The sequence below is a fragment of the Centropristis striata genome, chromosome 5 (assembly GCF_030273125.1).
Source record: "Centropristis striata isolate RG_2023a ecotype Rhode Island chromosome 5, C.striata_1.0, whole genome shotgun sequence".
Lineage (NCBI taxonomy): Eukaryota > Metazoa > Chordata > Actinopteri > Perciformes > Serranidae > Centropristis > Centropristis striata.
In genome coordinates this window covers 41,905,208-41,921,465 of record NC_081521.1, presented here as the reverse complement: position 1 = coordinate 41,921,465, position 16,258 = coordinate 41,905,208, and the positions used below count along the sequence as shown (strand labels likewise).

At 38.0% G+C, this 16,258-nt stretch overlaps 1 protein-coding gene across 1 annotated transcript; it reads left to right on the top strand.

Moving 5' to 3' along the window:
* The first annotated feature begins 1,824 nt into the window (after positions 1–1,824).
* Positions 1,825–10,566, top strand: LOC131971883 (guanylin-like). Its single transcript, XM_059333542.1, has 3 exons — positions 1,825–1,928; positions 8,258–8,453; positions 10,275–10,566. The coding sequence occupies exons 1-3, from the start codon at positions 1,851–1,853 to the stop codon at positions 10,337–10,339; spliced, it is 339 nt and encodes a 112-aa protein (XP_059189525.1). The 5' UTR covers positions 1,825–1,850; the 3' UTR covers positions 10,340–10,566.
* The last annotated feature ends 5,692 nt before the right edge of the window (positions 10,567–16,258 follow it).

The following is a 16,258-nucleotide window of genomic DNA, read 5'->3' as shown; positions in this document are numbered from 1 at the left end:
GAAACTGGACATTCATAGAAAAGGAAACAGCAACCAGCAGACAGACACAAATATAGCTAGTGGACATAGTGTTTAGCTGCTTCAGATCGGGGTAAATGTTGGTAGACACCAGAGACAGAGCTAACAGGAAAGTGAATATTTGACTGACAAAACATGCCTTTAAATGAATCCGAATGTTGCTCTGTGTCTGCTGGACGTTACCATAGCAACAATATAATGTGCTGATATGCCAGATATATCGGTTGCCCGTAAGTGACCAAAAAGCAATTGTTAATGTAACTTTCAAACCAATTACCCTTTCATTCAAGTTTGTTTTAAAAAGTCCAAGATAGTCGCTGTAGTAAGATCAAGAAAAATGACACCTTCATTTAATGATAATGCATAATAAAATATAGCTAGAACATTTCTAAAGAAATGTTGATTGTGCTTGACTCTCAGCCATACATTATTTACTCTGCCGAGTAGTTTACAGTTTATTATCTCTACCATTGCTGAGGTATGTGACAGATCAAGGCTTTGGTAACCAAGCAACCAGGGCCACGTGGCAGCCACCAATCAGAGCAGAGCAATCAACTGCATTTGATGCCACTGAGCAAGAGAGAAAAACAGCTAAAATTCCCCTCGAACAGAAAGCATTTTTGGCCAAACGGTAGCTCCCATCATTGAACCGACTTCACTTTGAGCATCCTGAGTTCTTCCTGAACGTCTACATATGTGTTTTGTGAAGAAAAATGAGGAAATTGTTTTTAGAGAGATCAGTAGAAACTGGGACCTCTGCTTTCCTCCAGAAATTTTCCCGCCTTTTTATCATGGCGGTCTATGAGGCTGTTGGTGGTGTTGGTGGATCATCTGTGTGTCCTACGTCCAAACTAGAACTCTGACAGCTTTACCACACCAATGTGAGCGAGAAGACGAATTTTCCTTTGTTTCTATGTATAAATTATTTCTGTGGCATTTGCGGCCTCAAGCACAGTTTTTGACAAATTCTTCTATCCCTCTACACCCTAGCTATGATGTCATCCACTCTAGCCTCTCCATAGGGTTACATTGGGGGGATTTTTTGGCGTGTTTTTGCCAAATAATTTGAAAACCGTTTTCCGAAACCCTTAGAAAAGTCTGAGCACACTCAATGTCGATTTGATACCTTTTTAGTGTTTGTGCGACCAAAACTCTGGGAGGAGTGGTCGACCGAAAAAAAACATGGAAGAAACAGAAGAAGAAGAAGAAGCGCTGTGGGGAGTATATGGTGGCACACTAAATGATTGCGGACTCTGAGGTTGAAACTTGGCTTGACAAAACTGTCAAATGTGTGACAATAATCTCAAACATCCACTTCTAGCTTTCAACTGTTTCGAATGGTTTATCAGCTTTTGAGTGTCATTAGAGAATATGCCTTTCCCAAAGTATACAATGTTATACAGTGTTATACAGAAACGCTTTGTTAACATGCTTTTCTACCTGGCTGATATCTGTGCACAGAGCTGTTCCCATGTACAAAAAAAGAAGCCTAATCTTGTGTAACTTCCTTATCAAGAGGGAGTGAAAGAAGTATTAGCTGTTAATGACGTGAAGCCAGTTTATCATGTGTACACTGCAGAGCTCCGAACACTGATAATCAGCAACATAAATATAAAAACAATAAATACCCATCATATTTCTTTTCATTTTTCAACACTATGTGACAACAGTGCAGCTTTTATGGCATCATAAACAGTTCCTGTTTATCATTAACTAGCCTTCAGGCCTCACCCACTGTCTGTGTACAGTATAAATACAGTGAAGCAACACTGTGTAGAGAGCAGAGCTGAGAGACAGCAACAAGTTCATTATCCATCCCAGAAGACAGCAAGATGAAGATGAAGACCACCATCTGTGTGTCCCTTCTCCTCGTAGCTCTGAGCCGGCCCTCCAGCGCTGTGACCGTCAAGGTAAACATCCAAACTAACCTGTAGGAATATTCTCGTAGGTTTCCTGTGATTTTGTTTGTTGAATTCTGACATGAGAAATACAGCAGCAGCAGTGATACCCTAGCTACCAAATCATAATAATCATATTTATATTATTATCATTATTGAGGACCTTATTTTGCAAATATTTTCCTGACCTTCATTTTATGACATTGTTACTGTATGCTTTAGGTTTATTTGCACGGTTAGATTACATAAAATGACAAAGATAACATAAAGTAAAGGGAGAGGCAGAAAACCAGATGGGATTATTTAAAGCCTCCACCTAAAATGTCATAGTTATAAGAAAGTAGTAAATAATAATGAATGGATGATAATAGAAAAAACATATGAAAAACATCAACAACAAGTTATAATGAATATAACAAAAATAATATCAAAACAAAACATGATATCAAAGTATGTGAATTAGAATGTTAAAACAGCAGTTAAATGGGTTTTTAGATATCTTTTACAAATTTTGAGTTCATTGCCAGATGGGAAAAGGTATTCCATCATTTAAAATTGAACAATAAATTGACCTCTGCATGTAAGAAATCTTGGAGGATGAAGATCTAAAGATCGACACGTTGGATTAGAGTGAACATGAGAATTCAATTTAAAATAACTCTTAAAGTACTTTAGAAAGTTTTCATGATCTGAATATACCTTAAAAATAAAAACACATATTTGAGAGATATTGATGTCATGAACAGAAAGTATGTGGAGTTTCTGAAAAAGAGGAACAGATGATCATGTGACTCAGATCGGGTTGCCATCCCAACAAAACGCTTCTGAACAACCAAAATTATGTGGAGTGTACACTGAAAAAAAAAGAAAAGTTGGGTGAACTCAAAATTTCAAGGCAACAAACTACAATAAAATTTTAAGTTGGACAATTAAACTAAATATTTTAAGTTTTGTTTTTGCATTTGCTCAACTCTGAATTCAGATTTTTGTCAACTCAACTGTAAGTTGTACTAATTTATAATTTACATTATGTTATGATCCGGCTCACAGACCACACAAAACTAAGGAAGCATATAGGGATTAAATGGAAAAGTATAATTTATTTTAACAAAATGAATCCAAAAGGAAACAACATAACCAAATCTTTACTAAACTAAACCAAAGGAGCTGACAGAAAACATACTACTCGGTCAACTTAATATAATGGAAAACTAAACACAGAGAACTCAAACAAAGGTGATCAGCTCCTCCATGATGCCAAGGGAAAAATAAGAGACCAAACCCCTCAGGAGGGCGGGTTTTAAAGGCGTGGAGACAGTGGCCAGCTGCCTCCAATCGGATCCAATCCAGCACCCTGAAACAACAGACAAACAAACAAACACACACACACACCCACACCCGGGTGGGGCCTGGGGCCGTCACACCCCCCCCCCCCCCCATAAAGACAGGGTCCCAACCCTGGCCTGCTACAACCTGTAAACAACAATTTGCACAACTACATCATTTTTTACTAATAATCTTTACCCATACCAATGCATATATTTGAAATAACAATCACAAAAATTACATTCTTCCAAAATACAGATTCACCTTAACAGTTTTTCACTTGTCCACTATCATGTAGTTTCTATCCCATCTCAGCTACTGGTACCTTGAAGCAAATTTAAGAGAAAGACAGAAACATTCATAATGAAGACATGAAACTACTGGCATGGGGCTCTCGACAGGGCATCTGCCACTATGTTATCCTTTCCTTTAATGTGTTTTATCTCTAACGAATGCGACTGCAGAAACAGAGACCATCTTATCAGCCTTTGATTTGGACAGCGAAGTGAATTCAAGAATGTTAACGGATTGTGATCTGTATAAACCACCACCGGCCCTGAACCCACATAGACTTCAAATTGCTGTAATGACCAAATCAAAGCTAACGCTTCTTTTTCGACAACGGAATAGTTTAATTGATGTTTATTAAACTTCCTGGAGAAAAAGCTTACGGGTCTATCAACACCAAAATCATCCACCTGCAGCAATACCCCACCTGCGCCCACATTACTAGCATCAACCTGGATCTTAAAGGCTTTCTGCATGCAAGGGGCAGCCAGGACCGGAGCATCACAGAGGATCGTCTTAACATTTTCAAAAGCCTTTTGACATGAAGGAGACCAGATGTATTTTACATTTATTTTCAGCAAATCTGTCAAGGGTGCAACTACAGTGGAAAAATGTCTACAGAAGCCCCGGTAGAATCCAACCAAACCCAGAAATCTCATCAGTTCTTTTTTTGTAGCGGGTGGCGGATACTGTTCGATTGCCTGCACTTTCGCCTGCAGGGGACGCACTTCTCCATGCCCAACCTGCCGACCCAGGTACGTCACTGTCGCCCGAGCGAACTCACACTTCGCCAAGTTAACAGTTAAACATGCCTCAGCCAGACGGTCGAACAAGAGTTTCACACGCTTCAGGTGGTCAGACCAAGTATCGGAATAAACAACGACGTCATCTAAATATATTGCACAGCCATCCAAATTACCAACAACTCGGTTCATCAAACGTTGGAAAGTTGCCGGCGCATTGCACAAACCAAAAGGCATTACAGAATACGAGTACAGTCCACTTGCCGTAATAAACGCTGCTATCTCTCGTGCTCTTTGAGACAAAGGAACCTGCCAATAACCTTTCAATAGGTCAAATTTACTGATGAACTTGGCAGCACCAACCTGGTCAATACAATCATCCATGCGCGGCAACGGATAGGAATCGGGCTTCGTAACGCTGTTTACTTTTCTGAAATCAGAACAAAACCGAGGAGTGTTGTCGGATTTTGACACAAGCAAGCATGGTGATGCCCAGCTAGATGATGATGGTTCAGCGATGCCATTTTTCAACATGTACTCTACCTCAGTGTCCAAGAACTTACGCCTCTCTGGGCTGACACGGTAAAAACGCTGTTTTATTGGCTTCGCGTCACCCACATCAATGTCATGTTCCAGCAAGTGAGTTCGAGACACCACATCCCCAAACAAACTCGGATACCTACGAATCAGATCTACTAAGTCAGTGCGCCGTGACTCGGATAAATGACCAACAACACCATCCAAATTAGCCAGGACCTCAGAATTTTTCAGCCTACCTGTTAACAACGCCGAATCATGATTTGGCAAACCATCCTCACACAATGCTTCACTGCACGTTGGGAGTGTGTTACTAACACACACTGGATGCACAACATCCAACGGCACACTTTGCTGCTGAGACGCACGGGAATGATATGGCTTTAACAAATTTATGTGACAGAGTTGGTGATGCTTTCGACGGTCAGGAGTGGCAATGAGGTAATTTTGTTCTGAGAGTTGTTTCACTACAGTGTATGGACCCATGAACTTAGCCTGGAACGGTGAAGTAACAATAGGCAACAAAGCCAACACCTGGTCACCAGGGATGAAAACACGCCGCTCAGCCCGTCGATCATACAGACGTTTCATTTTGGCTTGTGCTGAAGTCAGTTTTTCTCTTGCCTCGGACCAAAACTTCCACCAGGACGCCCAGAGAACTGCAGCCCACCAACAAGGTCATTCCCCCTGCCAGCGCCAAACGCAGTACGCGGATTTCCACCGACGTTGTGGGTCAACAAATAATCATCCGCTAACGCAGCAACCTCTGCAGCCGTTTTCACTTTCTGTTCACTTAAGTACATTGCAACTCGTTCCGGAACCGAATTTTTAAACTGTTCAAGCACCATCAAGTTACACAAACCATCAAAGTCTTTTACCTCAGCTGCTGAACACCAGCGGTTGAAGTGAGTTAACAAATCACGGGCAAACTCTAAGCATGATTTGTCCCCCCTTTTCCAGCTCCTAAATCGCTGTCGATAAGCCTCGGGGACCATTTCATAAGTTTTCAAAACTGCCGTTTTAACCTTCACATAATTACCGCTATCCTCTGTTGTCAACGAGGAAAAAGCCTCCTGCGCGCCTCCCGTTAATACGCACTGCAGCAAGACCGTGCGGTCCGCATCATCCCAGCCTCGTGCATCTGCAACTCGCTCAAACAACGTGAAAAAAATTTCAACCTCCCTCTCATTAAATCTCGGTACCAACCGTAAACTACTCACAATGTCCCGCGAGTGATCACCAATCCGAGTCGACTCATTCATTGACACATCAGACAATTTTCCCTCCTTAAGCAGATTCAACTTCATAGCTTCCAAATCGAGTTTAGCTTTTTCTGTTTGCTGCCGTATTTGTTCCACAGCCACCGCTTTATCAAACTCTGCTCTCTGTCGCAATTTTTCCAATTTCCAACTCTTTTCCCATCTCTAGTTGCATCCGCAATCTCAGCAATTCCTTCTGCTGCTCAAAACTCAAGGCCAGCTCAGGGCCAGGCTCCGCGAGTGCGCCCTGCAACCCATCCGCCCCAGCCAGATTAGTTACAACCGGTGATTCCTGCAATGGTTTAAGAACATTTAACTCATACAAATTTGCCTTAATAATAGCCCGAACATTATCTTTTAATCTTTTGTCACCTACCGATATTACAAAATGCTCTGCTATTTTCAACAGCTGATCTCTGTTACATTGATCCAATAACGCCTCCGACGGAGCGCGCACAAAATCTTCCACTGATGCCATGATTTAACCACACCAGACAGTCTCCGGTAACAACAAAAAAGCACAACACTGACCCCACTCATGCGCAACCGAGGGCTACAAACCTCATAAAGTCGAGCGTCCCCTCTAACTGCCTAACCCGATCTACCTAACTCAACCCTAGTCTTCAGGGGGTACTCACGGCGGGTATTTACGCACTAAAAACCAGTAGTGTGGACAAAGGCGACCAGCACGCTGGCAACCCCGCCAACACTACGGACGTGCTCCCGAGACAACCGCTCCAACCACTTTCACCCCACACTACATGTACTGCACACGAATCCCAAAGAGGAACCACGCTATGCCTACAGGGGAGTCATCTCAACAAGTGCATTATGCGCATAAAAACGGTCAGTGCTCACTTCTCCCTGTCCCGCGACTGTCTCACAAAATCGACAAAGGCAAAATCTGCACTACATCCTTTAATTCCCTGGACTACATAACCAAGAAAAATACTTAACCCCATTCCAAATCCCAACATAAGCTTCCTAAACTGGACGCTAGAAAGGGAATCCCAAGGATGACGTCACTCCCTGGGGAAACCCATCAGTCCCGCCACTTCCCTGCCGGCACAAAGGAAACGCGTGAACTCCCAACAAAGCGCCACTACAAACAAACAACAACCACAAAAAACATATATCACCATAACCAAACAATTAACACCACTTACAACCTATTCTCTTTTCAGACGAGCCCCCAATTTGTTATGATCCGGCTCACAGACCACACAAAACTAAGGAAGCATATAGGGATTAAATGGAAAAGTATAATTTATTTTAACAAAATGAATCCAAAAGGAAACAACATAACCAAATCTTTACTAAACTAAAGCAAAGGAGCTGACAGAAAACATACTACTCGGTCAACTTAATATAATGGAAAACTAAACACAGAGAACTCAAACAAAGGTGATCAGCTCCTCCATGATGCCAAGGGAAAAATAACAGACCAAACCCCTCAGGAGGGCGGGTTTTAAAGGCGTGGAGACAGTGGCCAGCTGCCTCCAATCGGATCCAATCCAGCACCCTGAAACAACAGACAAACAAACAAACACACACACACACCCACACCCGGGTGGGGCCTGGGGCCGTCACAATTATAAGTTATAATAACTTTTAATCCTTACTTCTGCTAACTTCTGCAATGTGCTGAAGTGGCACGATTGTAACACCGCTATGAAATGTCAGCTAATGTTGCGACCACAATTTTGAGTTAGCATTGATACGCTAATGGCTACTCTTGTAGCTGTAACAAACAGCGCCGCTAGCGTCAGTTAGCCGCTAGCGTCAGTTAGCCGCTAAGCTGTTAGCCGTTGTTGTGAAGCCCAACTTAAAGATATAAGTAACAACAACTCACCAACTTGTTTTTGAGCAGACAACTGGCTTCCTTTGTTGTGCTAACTTACATTATTGCCCTAAATGTCAATAATTTATATTTCCAAGTTTTACCAAATTAAAACACTGTTTTAGGAAAAAAAATACAAGTTGGCTTTTTTGCAGTGTAGTAGGAACTGCTTTGCAGTTGAAATAAGTTAAATATCTCCCTCAGGTAGAAGTGCTGTAGGATGTTTATAAGTATTAGGAAATGTTCAGAGACTCTGTAAACTTTATCTTGTAGTCATGTACGAGTTAAAAGAATACTTCAAAAATCTATATTTGGTCTCTTCAGCTAACAGCTTGTCATGTATTGCAGGAAGGAGAGTTCCAGTTCTCCCTGGAGGCGGTGAAGGCTCTGGGGGCTGTGATGGCTGCAGATGATCCAGCAGCAGAGCAGAACCTCCTCCTGGTGGAGGCCAAAGCTGCAGCAGTGTGTTCTCACCCAGCGCTGCCCGAAGACTTCAGACCTCTGTGTCTGAGGAGAGATGCTGGAGCATCTCTGGCCAGGCTGGGTAAAGTAGATTAACATCATTTTGGGACGCTCTGATTTCCAGTGGCAGAAAGTAGCATTTACTCAAATACTGCACAGAAGTATAATTTCCGCCTATTTACCTTTTCTGCTCCTTAACATTTGTACTCCACTACATGTATTACATTCTACCTTTGTCTGACAGCTTTCTTTACATTTAGAATCTTTCTGATAAACTGAAGAATGAGGTGTTTCTTTGAAAAGAGAACATCTTCCTTCCTCTTAAGCTAAATAAATGCTTTAAAAACCACCTTGGAGCAGCTGGAAAAGTCTTGGACACAAAGCTGAAACTTTTATTTTTTAGAGATACAAACATATCTTATAGAATATGATGCATTGCTCTGGATTAAACTACCCTACAGGATATAAAAGAGATTAAATGAGCACAAACATAAACATCTACAGCAGTAAAATGTATCATACTCAATAGTGCAGCTCTAGAATTCATTTAAAAACACCTGTAGAATAGTAAAACAGGACACTTTTTACTGCACAATGAGTACTTCTACTTTTGATACTTTTAACTTATGATACTTAACAAAGTTTTAATAGAGGACCATTACTTATACAGTAATGTATATATATATATATATATATATATATATATATATATATATATATATATATATATATATATATGAATTTAACCATAAAACCAAAGCAGACTAGATAATAGCAGAATAAATAATAACATTACTTTATAATAATAAGTGTAAAATATGCAAATCTTTGAATAGAGTTGTTAACAGTTTTTAAATACACTGATAACAAAATCAATTTGAAAATGTTTATTCACTGAAAATAAAATATAAAAGCTGAAAGAAGACAACAACATTGTAGTTACTGCACTTAGGTTTTGCTTTACTATTAGAATCTTTTTCAGCAAAATCAGTGTGCAGTAACTTCATTTTGGGGTCAAAGGTCAAATAAATCATCTTGCTTTTTGAGCGTAAAAAATACATCATCACTACATGCAGAAATAAATGTCATATCACTGACCTACCTATAACACATTTGGCTGGCCAGTTAAAACATATTAAAAACATTTAAAGCAGTTTTACCCTTTGCGTAGTTACTGCAGTTTGTAGAGCAGTTCATTTATAAAAAAGTGTGGGAGCTTGACCAACATGCATTTCTAACATCTACTTAATACAATAAATATGAAGTTCAATGGAAAATATGAACTATTTTTTGGGAATTGGGGAAGTCTCAAAGGCATCTTATGGTGTGTCACAACAACAACCACAGTTGAAACAGTTAAAACAGCTGAAACAGTTGAAACAGCTGAAACAGCTGAAACAGTTGAAACAGTTGAAACAGTTGAAACAGTTAAAACAGTTAAAACAGTTGAAACAGTTGAAACAGTTAAAACAGTTAAAACAGTTAAAACAGTTGAAACAGTTGAAACAGTTAAAACAGTTAAAACAGTTGAAACAGTTGAAACAGTTAAAACAGTTGAAACAGTTGAAACAGTTGAAACAGTTGAAACAGTTAAAACAGTTAAAACAGTTGAAACAGTTGAAACAGTTGAAACAGTTGAAACAGTTAAAACAGTTAAAACAGTTAAAACAGTTGAAACAGTTGAAACAGTTGAAACAGTTGAAACAGCTGAAACAGTTGAAACAGTTGAAACAGTTGAAACAGTTAAAACAGTTGAAACAGTGGTTGTGCGACTGAGTCACAACAGTAAATCGAGCGTCGTTCATAAGGACACAGCTGTCATTCAGTCTGTCTGTGTAGATGTTCATGCACATATTCATGCTCCCAACTGGATCTATTTTAATGTCGTTCATGTCTCTTTCAGCGTTCGTGGCGATCCACGCTAGTGCCTGTGAGATCTGTGAGTCAGTCGCCTGCCCCGGCTGCTGAAAGGGAAACCTGCATCTTTCTCACAATATCTGACTTTTGAATGTATTAAAGTCCAAAATGAACAAGCAAGTAAACAGTGATGCAGACATAAACATTACAATCAATAAGCAACGTTGGACAGTGATTGTGACTTGTATTTAATTTGTGTATCACTATGAGCAGAACAAATAAAAAAACGATATGATACTTCTACAGTTTGTCTGGTGGAAAGCTTTTCAATTCAACAGAGCAGAACACATCTAGTTAAAGCTTTGAAATATTGTTTTATTGTTTGGAAAAAATACCAACATGCATATCAAAAAAGCAGAGTTGAGCTGCTTCGTGGTGAGGTTGAGTGCTAAAACAAACCTGGACGGGATCCTGATAGTCAGGTGTCTTAGCTAAATAAAGGGGACACGCCGGACAAAAGCACCACATTTTTTCCACATACTCTCTATCATTATAGGTTTAAATTTTTGGTAGGAGCCACTTCATCAAGATGGCGGATTGGAGATGGCAGCCATATAAAGTCTATGAGAAATGCTATATCTTCCAAGCCACTTAGAAGGTCAATCTGAGTGTCAAAATCTACATTTTCTGGGTCAAAGAATCATTTAAAGCTATTGAGAATATCACTAGATGATTATTTGATCAAATAGATATGTTACTTTTTACCCAGACTGGTAGGTCTGGTAAAGCTTTCATCTCATGTCAGATCTTGATCAACACATTATTTACAGTGAGTCATCTAGTGATATTCTCAGTGGCTTTAAATGATTCTTTGACAAAGAAAATGTAGATTTTGACACCAAGATTGACCTTCTAAGTGGCTTGGAAGACATACTGGTTCTCATAGACTTTATATGGCTGCCATCTCTGATCCGCAATCTTGATGAAGTGGCTCCTACCAAAAATTGAAACCTATAGAGATAGAGAGCATGTGGAAAAATGTGGTGATTTTGTCCGACGTGTCCCCTTTATTCTCAAATCTGGTCCTAAGCCGCCGGACTATAACTTGATAACCTGGAGTTAAAAAGTGTTGCAGGTGTGTCTGGATGTTATCACAGAGGGGGGGGGGGGACACATATTATGTGACAGAAAAATGGGAAAGAGAAGGAAGCTTCACGATAACTGAGGAAGACTGGGAGCACATCTGTAACATCCACTGGGTCAAATATCTGGAATTTTGTTGGAAAAATATAATGCGTTTTATCATTACACCAGCTCAAAAAAGATACCGTAGAAATGGAGATGCCTGCTGGAGGTATTGAAAGAGCTAATCATTTCCATATTTTCTGGAACTGTAAAATTATTCAAAGGTATTGGGTTGAAATTCATCATCATTTGCAGAATGTATTCTCAATTGTTTTCCCCTTTTTATTTGAAACTGTGTATCTCGGTAACATATTACTAGACGGCTTTAGCTACGCAGACAAGAAATTACTTTATATTCTTTTAGCAGCAAGTAAAAAGGCCGTTACCAGGAGATGAACCACAAAATGAAGACTGGATCAACATCATACGAGACATCTACACAATGGAAAAAGTGACTTTTCATCTGAAGTTACAAATGGACTCATTTTACAAAACCTGGTCAAAATGGACAGAATATGTTAAACCTACAAGTTCTGATTTTATATAAAACTGTCATTTAACTAACAACGACCGCTGCAAAGAACTGTTCTTGTTCTTTGTTCTGGATAAAATGTTAAAAAACTTACTCAATCAAAAGTGAATTAAAAAAATTAAAAAACACACATATTTTATTCAATTTTATGTAGGTTTAATTTCAGTGAATTGAATGAAAGCAGGATAAAACTATGAATTCATTGTATGAAGCTAAAACATCAGTTTAATTTGCATTTAGAACAATAAGATCATTGCTGCACTCTTCACCACTAGAGGGAGTAATCAATACTTTTATGATGTTCATAGTTATAAACATGACTATGTTGTCATGTTGGGCAGGAAGTGTACCAGCTGCTTGCTCTCATGATATTTTCCAAAGTTTATAAAAATGTTTTGTTTTTTTAAACTTTATAATTCTGATAGAGTTCCTGTTTAAATGTGTTTACAGTTGTTTCATGACCAGGTTAACCCTCTATGGTACATTGTTGACCTCAGACAATATCCCCATTTTTGGCCTGTCAAATTTCTACAATGCATGTTTTTGAGTGATGCGATACTTTAAAAAGAGGGAATAGTATAGGGAACCAATAGCAACGCTTTAATTTGTCCAGGAGGCCATATTGAAACACTTTTTTGCAGACTTTTCCAAAGGAAACAGCTTTGCCATTTTGCGCCACAAAAAATCACTCAAAACATCATTTCCTGGCCCTTTTCCATCTGGAAAAAATATATTCCTACTGATAGCTGAGTAAACCTTCATTTTCGATAGTTTCATGCAATTTATTTTCGAGTTTAATAATGGAAACTTAAACATTATGGAAAATTGCTGCGTTGCCTCAAGGGAAAAAAATGAACCACTATGGAATCAGCATGGCAGCATAAGATATTGGTAGCGTGTGTGTTTAGGTATATATATATATATATATATATATATATATATATATATATATATATATATATATATATATATATATATATATATATATATATATAGTCAACTTTGACTGTCAAAAACTTCCAATTCATTTAAATTTTTACTTTTAAATAACATTTCTAGTTTACTCAGTCTATTTTAAGACAAAAAAAACACTTCAAACATTTTTTTCCTACCTGGCAACATAATGCGTACCACAGATCAGCTATTCTCAACCTTGGGGTCGGGACCCCAATTGGGGTCGCGAGATGATTTCTGGGGGTCGCCAAATCATTTTGGAAGTCAGCTCTGTCTCCACTGTGTTAAAGTGTTCATGTGTTAATGTGTTTTAGTCTTTTTAGTCACTTAATGTCTTTTTTTTGGTCATTTTATGTTTTTTTGGTCATTTTGTGTCTTTTTTGGTCATTTTGTCTTTTTTGTGTCTTTTTTGTTTCTTTGTTGATCATTTTGTGGTCACTTTGTGTCTTTTTTGGTCATTTTGTGTCTTTTTTTGATCATTTTGTGGTCCATTTCTGACTTTTTTGGTCATTTTGTGTCTTTTTTGGTCATTTTGTGTCTTTTTTTTGTCATTTTGTGTCTTTTTTGGTCATTTTGTGTCTTTTTCAGTCATTTTGTTTCTTTTTTTTGGTCATTTTGTGTCTTTTTTGATCATTTTGTGGTCAATTTGTGTCTTTTTTGGTCATTTTGTTTCCTTTTTTAGCTCATTTTGTTTCTTTTTTGGGTGTTCAGTGAGCGGGGGTCGCGGACAACATGCATGTTAAATTGGGGGTCGCGACTCAAAAAGGTTGAGAACTACTGCCATAGAGGGTTAAGATTTTTTTGTAAATGTATCATAAAATAAAAACACATTGATGACTCAGTAGTATTTAACTGCACAGCTCCAAGTCTTCTCTGGTTTGATGTGACTACTTCTGCAGGCCTGGATTTTGGATTTGCTGCCATTTTCTGCAGATCCACAGAGAAGCTGTGGCAGGTTGATGGGAACGCTGGTGGACGGGGTGAGATCAGGATTCTCTTCATGTTGATGGAAACAGTGAGTGTTCAGAGTATCTACGCCACCTTGTGGAGGTTTAAGGACAGTAAAGAACCTTTGGCCCATATTTCTACAATGCATGTTTGTGAGTGATGCAATATTTTAAAAAAGAGGGTATAAAAAAAGTATAGGGAACCAATAGCAATGCATTCATTTGTCACATGACCTCCAGGAGGCCAAATTGAAACCCTATTTTGCCATTTTAAGCCACAAAAAATCACTCAAAACGTAATTTCATGGCCCTTTTCCATCTGGAAAAAAATATATTCCTACTGAGAGGTGAGTAAACCTTCGTTTCTGATAGTTTCATCCATTTAGACTGGTTCAATACTGCCTACAGGCAACATTCAGACAGGAAACAGGTTGAAAATGTTCCTTTTATAATGTTTTTAAATTTAAATATTTTGTATTGTACCCTGTTGAAGCTACTGAATCTTTTACACATGTGTATTAAATAAATTATGTTAAAATTAGTTTTAAAAACAGTCTTTTTCACTTTTGCCTACGGGCAACAAATCCCAAAAGTTTCCACATCAGCCAGGTATAAAATAAAGACACAGTGGAAAAAAGGCACACAGATTATTTTCACTTTCACAGTAAGTCTTAAACTAATTTAATTTCAGTAAAAATTATTTGTTTAATATTATGGTGGGAAAGAGCTAAAAAACATTATTTTTGTCCATTTGTCAAATTTGAGTGTATGTTAACCCTGCTTACATCTCTTTATAATTAGTTAATTAATTAGTAGTTGATAATTGGGCTTCTATTTGTTTTGCTGCTGGCAGGAATGAAGCAGGTTAAAAAGCTTTTCACACCAGAATTTAATGCAACTGATGTCAAACCACTTGAACCAGAACAGAACGAATGTCAACATGTACAAACACTGCAGACTGTTTCATGCTTCAGCAGGATTCCTGAGCAGTTAGAGTCCTGATGATCACATCGTGTTCTGCAGGTCGACTCCATCTGCCTCTTGTCTGCACTGACATTTTCATTTTTGGTCTACAACGCCCTACAAAGCCTGGGTGCAGTAACATTTTTGGTTGAAATTCAGTGATCACTAAAAATGACCTTCTTGATGTCCGTTTTATCTTGTGACAGAATTTTAGATTTCAATTTTGCTTAAATTCAGAGAAATAATGCTATAAAAATTGCAGTAACAACAAAATCCAACTCAAAACCAAAGCAGACCTCAGTAAGTTCACTTACCACGCTCTGCTTTGGATATACACTACCGGTCAAAAGTTTTAGAACACACCAATTTTTCCAGTTTTATATTGAAATTCAAGCAGTTCAAGTCAAATGAACAGCTTGAAAGGGTCCAAAGGTAAGTGGTGAACTGCCAGAGGTAAATAAAAAAAGGTAAGCTTAACCAAAACTGGAAAATAATGTACATTTCAGAATTATACAAGTAGGCCTTTTTCAGGGAACAAGAAATGGGTTAACAACTTAACTCTATGGAGTCTTGGGCTATTTTGTCCATTTTTGAATTCTTTTCATGTCTTTGTAAGTCATTTTGTGTCTTTTTTTGGTCATTTTGTGTCTTTTTTTGGTCATTTTGTGTCTTTTTTTGTCATTTTGTCTTTTTTTGTCATTTTGTGTCTTTTTTTTGGTCATTTTGTGTCTTTTGGTGTCTTTTTTTGTCATTTTGTGTCTTTTGGTGTCTTTTTTGGTCATTTTGTGTCTGTTTTTGGTCATTTTGTGTCTTTTTTTAGTCATTTTGTGTCTTTTTAAGTCATTTTGTGTCTTTTTTTGTCATTCTGTGTCTTTTTTTGTCATTCTGTGTCTTTTTTTGTCATTTTGTGTCTTTTTTTAGTCATTTGTGTCTTTTTTGTCATTTTGTGTCTTTTTTTGTCATTTTGTGTCTTTTTTTAGTCATTTGTGTCTTTTTTGTCATTTTGTGTCTTTTTTGTCTTTTTGTGTCTTTTTTTTTAGTCATTTTGTGTCTTTTTTTGGTAATTTTGTGTCTTTCTTTAGTCCTTTAGTCCAACATAAAATGTGATTTTGAATCTTTTTTTTACTTTCAAAACACTATCATGCTCAATAAAGAATTTTAAATGTTGCAAATGTGCATTAATTTCAGAGTACACTGAGACATTAAACTGCATCATTTTCAATTAAATTCTGGAAAAATTGGTGTGTTCTAAAACTTTTGACCGGTAGTGTATATATATTATTCACATTTAAACATAGAACCAAAGCAGACTGCAGTAACTTCACTGTGACTGTGATACAGTGTAGCCTTGCATTTCTTCATTGTGTTGAATTGTGAAGACGAGAATAATAGAAATTATTATATTATAATTATTAAGTTTAGTTGATAGGGAAATTATTTAGATGAAGT